We start from the raw sequence: 7,922 nt of genomic DNA, 5'->3' as shown, positions 1-7,922 counted from the left end.
GAAGAAGGTGCTCTGGTCAGATGAGACCAAAATGGAACTGTTTGACCCAAATGCAAAACGCTATGAGTGGCGGAAAACTAACACCGCACATCACTTTGAAAACACCGTCCCCACTGTCAAATATGGTGGTGGCAGCATCATGCTCTGGGGGTGCTTCTCTTCAGCAGGGACAGGGAACCTGGTCATAGTTAATGGGAAGATTGACGGAGCCAAATGCAGGGCACATTTCCATGTGTTAGAATGGCCCAGTCAAAGTCCAGATCTAAATCCAATCGAGAATCTGTGGCAGGATCTGAAAAGGGATCTGTTCCCAAACGCTGTCCATCTAATCTGACTGAGCTGGAGCTGTTTTGCAAAGAAGAATGGGCAAGAATTTCAGTCTCTAGATGTGCAAAGCTCTAGATGTACGCACACCCCACTTTTCACTTATTTATTTGTAAAAATGTTTGGAATCATGTATGATTTTCTTTCCACTTCTCAAGTGTACACCACTTTGTATTGGTCTTTCACGTGGAATTCCAATAAAATAGATTCATGTTTGTGGCTGTAATGTGACAAAATGGGGAAAAGTTCAAGGGGGCCGAATGCTTTTGCAACCCACTGTATATTCCATGTGACGGTCATGAAGATAGACATGATTGTGGAATGTGTAGGAATGCCAAACATTTGAATACTAGATTATCTATATGCATCCTGTTGTAAAACGCACAATAAAACGAAATGTAGCTTTATTTTGAATAAAATTTCATGTGGAAGATAAATGTCAAATATCAGTAAATATGTGACGTTTCAGGACCACATATGTATTACCTTTTAGGGGAAAACACATTATTCATCTCAGATGGCTGAGTGACAGTGAGACCCCCTGACCCACTACAGCACAGTTCATATGCACGAAAATGCTCAGGAGCCTGCAGACAAACAGCATTTCTGCATTCATGACAACAATATTTGTGAACTGCCTGAACTCTGGGAGGCCTGCAAATTATCCGACTGAAATGATCATATCTGCACTGCAACAAACACCATGAATAAATGCAGAAGATGCAACCAACACTGTACTCTGCTGTTCAGTTTGTTGCTGTAACAGACTCTGAACATTGTCAGGAAAAGATTTGACCAAAAATGTTGATGAATCTCACAGCCATAGTAAGAGCTACATTCTTAAAATTCCGAGTATCATATAAGACCTTTTGAAAAATGTATGTTTCCCCTCAAAACGCATGGTTCATACATCTATTAGAGGTCCAAAGGTCTTCACCATTTGAGGCTAATGTTCCATAAAGTGATGTTTTGGATGAAGTTTGTAATTTGAAAATGTTTTTTACAGTCTATGTTCCAGGATGTTGCAATCAAGGGAGTGGATCAACTCATCGCTGAAGTGACATTACAATGTCCACTATGTCTTTCAGAAGCATCAGTGTCTCCCATGCCATATCTCCCTCAGGTACACTGAGACCTATCATTAATGATAGTAGTCTTAGAAGAGACCAGTTTTCATGTCCATTTCCTCCAATTATTCCCCCTGAAGCAAAGCTATTTCAAATCTTATGAGGCTGCTCAACTTTATCTGAGAAAGTGTTCGAAAACCTTTGAATGGCCTTGTTCACAGAGTCTAATGAAACATACTTCCTAGCAACGGAACTTTCAAGACACAGTGATAATTCAACTGGCACGAAACCCTCCAAAAAATCATGTAAAATGTCTGGGGGGGGGGGGGGGGGGTCCACAACACGAAAGCGTACATCCCCTTTTGACGCCATATTGTCACAGTAATATCATGCAATACTTCTTGCACATGTGGTGGTAGTAGCCAAGTGGGTAACACATTCGCCTATTGACCAGAAGACCAAGGTTCAAATCCCCAAGAACAACTAAATTCACCTGCATTCAAATGAATATTATATATATTATATTATTATATCCAGCCTTCAGATGAAATGGTGTCTGCGTGACGCACCTTGTCCTTGCGGCTTTAACAAAGCCTGTTGCATCTTCAGTTTAGTATGGGAACATAGACAACAGAGTTGCCAGCTCTGTCAAGAGGGTATTCAACTGGTTTAACAACAGGAACATCTTGCATAATAAACGATGCTGTACGGCTAGCTGTTGATAAGAGATCCGTGTGTATCTGTGCGTTTCAGCAACACGTTATTTTGTGAAACAGCATTCAGAATGTCCTTGTTACGTCCTTTGGGCCGTAGAGTGGTTTGGGGGTGCTCTGTGTTTGGTGGGGGTTTCCCTTTTAGGCTGTTTGCTGAGCGAAGATTGGAAGCACCAGACTGGGCCCATCGTTGTGGAGCCGGAGGAGGATAGAGCCTAGTGGGTGTGACACTCGCCTATGAACCAGAAGACCCAGGTTCAAATTCCACTTACTACCATTATGTCCCTGAGCAAGACACTTAACCCTGATTGTCTCCAGGGGGACGGTCCCTGTAACTACTGATTGTAAGTCGCTCTGGACAAGGGTGTCTGATAAATGCTGTAAATGTTACTAAAACCAGCTTTGTTGTTGTGAGTGTAGTAAACACTCACAACAGTATTGCTTTTACAGTGCGATTGTGAGCACGGGTGTGGAAGTCTCCTCAGTAGCTCAGAATAAACCCAACATGAACTTCGTAGAGATGTATTTGTTTTACAGAGTTCACACCACATTACATTTTACAAAAAAAGCTTGACAGTTACATGGAGCGGAACACGGTCGCCGGATTTACCAGACACTGCCAGGTGGAAGCAAAAGCAGAGACGTTTTCCCGGTCTGGCAATGATTATATTATTTAAGGCATAATAATGTAATTATTAATAATGTCATTAAATAAATTAATCAACCAACAACAACGGAAAAAAATAGAATAACCAGCCTGATGATGCTGGTCTGCATGTATAAGAATGGAAAGAGGCAGACATTTCAGGTTCATTACGTAAAAATCCAAACCAAGACAAAAACCATGTTCTGTTTCCCCATCAGCAAAATACTGTGTGTATGGATGTTTGTACTGTGCAAGCTTTCTAAAACAATGTTTACAAAAAATATATATATCTGTTTTACATTTAGGGTATTTAGCAGTGATTTAAAAAAATTTTTTGCCCATTTTGTGGAATCACAATGCACGCAAACATCATGTCTGCACTATGGACTCTGCTGTGGTGGTGAGGTGCTGTTGGGATTCAGGGTTGAGGTCTGGGAGGCCCGACGGGGTCCTGATGCAGGGAGATCCAACAGCGCCTGAACAGTCTGGGCAACCCGAGTCAGACCTTCATCCTCCAGGATCTGCTGTGGTGGACAAAGTGACTCCTGAAGCAAGTGTTGGAAAGAGATTGGTGTTAGAAATGTTTAAGTGCATGTGTACACACACACACGCAAATTGCAGAAAGCCAAGCGCTGTACCTACTGCCCCCCAATATTCGCTACTGAAGCCCCCATTATTAGCCCATCACAAATGCATGCCTGTCTGTTCTAACCAGTCACATGCACAGCACCCAAACATGCAGCTAATGCTAGAACCTTCCCCAGGTTCCCCAGGCTCGACGCGGTCACTCACCGTCTCAGACAGGGATCGTTCCAGCAAAGCGGCAAAAGCCATTTCACTTCATTTAATAAAGTTATAACATGTTAGTTTTAAAAGGATTTCAACAATAAAACTTGAGAAGCAGACACTGAGATAAAGTATGTTCAATGTTTTTTTAATAATTATTTTTACAACGAGAAAATTATATATATATATTTATTATAAATTCATATTTCATTTATATTTAATATAAATACAAAATTCAACCCTGTCCCCACTTAGAGTGTAACAAGAAATTAATTTAACTTCTAAACCAGTGAATTGTAGTGTAAAATATACATTTTGGTTGAAACATTGCTGTAAATGAAGAAGAAAGTAACAGACAAGGCATTGAAAAAAATAAAAGCTCTGTACTCTATACTGCAGCAATAAACCAGAACCCTGTAGGTTAATTTCTCATCTAGACCTCTCCATTTAATGCCCAAGCTTGTGTAGTGATGAAAACTTCATTTAAGGACTAAAATCCCTCAATCGACTTTATTCCCAAATATGGTTGTTAATTACAAAAATATATATTTTGTACAATAGCAATCATGCTTCTATTAAAATGTTTAAGACAAAGTACATTGGGGAAATTTTTGGAATAAAGTACTGAGCTCAGTTTTCCTTCCATCAACTCACAGTGCTGTCTAGGTTTGACTGTATCGGTCTCTTACACTTTTCAACAGATATTTACACACCCATTAAGCCAACAGCATGACATCGTGCTTAAGGACGCTGGGCCACCACATGTCACAGCAAGAACTACAGCAATGCATGATGGGAGTGCAACTTGGAACCATATTTCCCACTATTCCCTCAAACCCACAGAGTAGTAAAGTTGGGACTCTAGTGCAGTTCTACAAATCGGCTCAAAAGAATGTCAGCCAACGCCATACCGAAACTTCTTACTATCCCCCCATAAAATCTCAGATGTGATTTTCTGAGTTTCCTGGCTTTGTGTTGCCCCATTCAAGCAAGCATTAAAACAATTAATAATAAATAAATAAAAATAACTTAATTTGCTGTATACATGTATACACACAAAGAGCTCACTATGCCCACCAAAAAAAAGACACGGACAAAGAGAAACTGCAACAAATTAATACAAGCTTAGCAGTATTATTGCTGTACCATAGGATTTATATGACAAAGCCATAGGGACAACAGCGGTAAAATACTGCCCCCCTGTGGACACATTTAGTGAGAACAACGGGATGGGACATATTCAAAGCATGTGTGTGGGTGGAGTTTTAACAATATATTATCATTCAGCCAATCAGCTTCCTCAATTAGTAAAGTAAATATCATGCTACAGGCATTTACAACAGCTGACTTCACCACTGAGACGGCCCACTATGAGTCAAGTCAGGACTCAAACCTGCCGAAGCACTGTCCAATGAGAGCTCCCCCTCCAGTCAGGAGTGTTTTTTGGAAGAATATTTTTAACTACCTGGGAAATCTTACTTTCACATTATTCTGCTGTATATATAAATAAAGCCCTTTTCAGCAGCATTTACTGTAGAAACAATTCTGTGTAAGGATGCCTAATAATTACTGTGAAGCATAAAGACATAGAAAAGTTTGTGTCATTTGTTAACTACTTTAAGATATGCTTTTCTACTGTAGGCTATTTTAAGGAAGTAGAAGAAGAGTAAAAGCCCTTATCAGCTAATAGTAATAAATCCTGCTAATATTATAGTGCTTTATGAAATACAAAAAGGCAGAAATTCTGCCTATCTACTTTCTATTGTGTGTATTTATATTAATTAATTAAGTGGTCTTCCCCTGTTCTCATTGAAGAGGTGAAAAAGTGAGACGTCATGCAGAACCCTCCTGACAAAGCAGTAAAGACGTAACCGTGTACAGCCCTGCAGCTGGACAGACAGAGTTTATATTCTCCATAGCATGAAAGCTGTACTGTACAGTGTGGCGATTAGGTTGCCAAAAGGCTGCATTGTGTGGATTGTGTTACACTGTGAAAGGTGTCCAGAAGGTTTATTAGGACACAGTTGTGGGTAGTGGGCAGCTGACAATATTCATCACTATTAGGTGATGACCTCATACAACAGCTGTTAGTATGTGTGTGTGTGTGTGTGTGTGTTAGCCTGAGTGTGCAGCTCAGTCTTGAAGCCGATTCATACAAGTTCACACAAGAGCACACTCAGACTGACAGACAGAGAGACAGACACTAGTCGTTGAGGCGACAATACAGTATGTACAGCAGGGCCATAGCGAGGCAGTAGAAGATTATGAAGCCATTTGGAAGTTTTTGGGAGAGGGGCGGCGTAATTGACTTCTCCTGACCGAACCCCTTGGTGATCTCCTCCCCTGGCTCTGGCCCTGCCACAGCCAGCAGGGCTCTGACCAGTCGCAGCACAGGCTGAGGCTTACAGCACAGCACATCAGATGCTACACACAGCTCTGCCTGAGAGAGAGAGAGAGGTAAAGGAAAAAAGGAGAAAGAACAGAAATGCACAGATGGTCAAATGAAGAAAGTTGGAATGAATGGGGAAAAATTAGTTTTCCAGGTGGAGAAAGAGGGGAATGTGATGGATAACAGGTATAGCATGGGCCAATAAAAGAACAAGAACAGCATGAAGACGTGAAATATTGAATGGGTGAGGGGTGAAAAATAGAACAATGAAAAACAGAGCAGAAACAAACAAAAAAAAGGTCAGCATACTGCACAAATTCACAATGCAACAAACAGCATAAACATAAAATTAGGGCAAAAGCAAGAGAAGAAGGAGAATCATTTTAAAAAGTACCTCCGGGACTCCTAGCCTGCGGCAGGCAGCAATAAAGTTCTCCACATTAAGTCGACACTTGGCTACACTCAGTTTGGGCTGAGGGAGGTTAAAAGGTCAGAGGTAAGGATGGTCAGACAGGCTTGCTCATTTTAGAGTCATGATAGTAAAACATTAGTAAACATTGCTCACCACTGCAGGGGAGGGGATATGGATGATTGACACGGCGCGCGGCCTCACATGATTGGCCAGCTGACAGAGGACTGTGCCGTTGGACAACGCCTCCCCCAAATCTTCTGGCAGGGTGGTCTTCAACCGCGACTCAAGAGTCTGAGAAGCAGACGGCTTATCAAAAGGGAGCTTCTACTAAATACTGAGCAAAGCATCTGAATACTTTGGATCATGTGATATTTCAGGTGTTCTTTGTTAATTAATCTGCAAGATTGTCAATAATTGTACATAGCACCATTATTGACAACCTTAAATGATTTTAGCAAATGGTTGCAATGTAACAAAGAGTGAAAAATTTAAGGGGATCTGAATAATATCCGTACCCACTGTACATATGAAAGTGAAGTGATTGTCATCGTGACAATCACACTGCTTTTAACCATCACCCTGAGTGAGCAGTGGGCAGCCATGACAGGCGCCCGGGGAGCAGTGTGTGGGGACGGTGCTTTGCTCAGCGGCAGCGGATCAGGATTCAAACCGGTAACCTTCTGATTAAGGGGCCGCTTCCTTAACCGCTAGGCCCCACTGCCCCTATCATTGTCCTCACAATATTCAAGCAACACCACATACACCGATTAGCCATAACAATATGACCAAATGTTTGTCAGGTGTCTACACAACTCCCTGACTTACTGTAACACTACTACTAGCTGAAAGAGGAGTTTTCATAGAACAGAAGTGAATGAGTGAGTAGACCATACTTTTCGTAACTGCAGAACATCTGCTTTGTCTTCTCGGGGGGATTTCAGTGTAGTCCGAGACTCACAACGACCAGACTCTACCAGGGGTTGAACAGAGCCTGAGAGAGGGTGAGACAGAAAGATGAAGAGAGGTCCTGCTGACGTCTAATTCGATCACACTTTATGTGATCGTGTTTATGCCTTACAACGAGAGGAGGTGCGGAAGAGGAAGCTGTTAGGTTTCTGGGCATGACCAGTAGGAGACGTGGGCTTTGGGGGTGAGGAGGAGGCATCTGTGGAAGATGAGGATTAAAGGGTTACCAAGCAGACAAAAGCTGCTGCACAGTGGAAATATCCCAAACTCAAAAAGTGCCTATGCACAGTAAAAATGTGTGTGTACTGTCTGCGTGTGTGTACCTCGGCTAAATGAACGCTGAGTGGAGGGTGTAGTGCTAGAAACCGAGGACGTCTGATCAGCACTCTGCAAAAAAAGCAGGACAGAACAGGACAGTTTAAAAACAGTGGGGTGGGACTTGTCATAAATACATCCTTTACTAAAAAGGAAACTACAACTATTTATATTAACATTTGCTTGTCAGTACAGAGAAACTCACTTCACATCGATGCCTGAGACCATTTTGCGGAGGGCTGCTTTCAGTCGAGCTAACACTAGAGGGAGGCAAAGTATAAGATTAGACAACAGGAAACCCACA

The 7,922-nt window shown here is 41.8% G+C and overlaps 1 protein-coding gene across 3 annotated transcripts in view; it reads right to left on the bottom strand.

Annotated features, from left to right (window-relative positions):
- Window positions 1–2,612: 2,612 nt before the first annotated feature.
- The window catches only part of lrch4 (leucine-rich repeats and calponin homology (CH) domain containing 4), a 28,552-nt gene continuing 23,242 nt past the window's right edge, over window positions 2,613–7,922 (bottom strand). For 2 of the 3 annotated variants that reach the window (XM_028993660.1, XM_028993670.1), the window contains exons 12-18: window positions 7,824–7,878; window positions 7,627–7,690; window positions 7,416–7,502; window positions 7,231–7,328; window positions 6,491–6,628; window positions 6,320–6,397; window positions 3,664–5,976 (exon numbers count right to left, since the gene is read on the bottom strand). In XM_028993660.1, coding sequence (XP_028849493.1) covers window positions 5,740–5,976; window positions 6,320–6,397; window positions 6,491–6,628; window positions 7,231–7,328; window positions 7,416–7,502; window positions 7,627–7,690; window positions 7,824–7,878 — 757 coding nt within the window. In that variant the 3' untranslated portion in view covers window positions 3,664–5,739. Of the gene's footprint in view, window positions 3,296–3,663; window positions 5,977–6,319; window positions 6,398–6,490; window positions 6,629–7,230; window positions 7,329–7,415; window positions 7,503–7,626; window positions 7,691–7,823; window positions 7,879–7,922 lie in introns of those variants that run through there. The other variant, XM_028993676.1, reaches the window with a different exon arrangement.

The sequence above is a fragment of the Denticeps clupeoides genome, chromosome 1 (assembly GCF_900700375.1).
Source record: "Denticeps clupeoides chromosome 1, fDenClu1.1, whole genome shotgun sequence".
NCBI classification, from domain to species: domain Eukaryota; kingdom Metazoa; phylum Chordata; class Actinopteri; order Clupeiformes; family Denticipitidae; genus Denticeps; species Denticeps clupeoides.
Note: the sequence above shows the minus strand (reverse complement) of the source record. Positions and strands in the feature narration are given on the sequence as shown.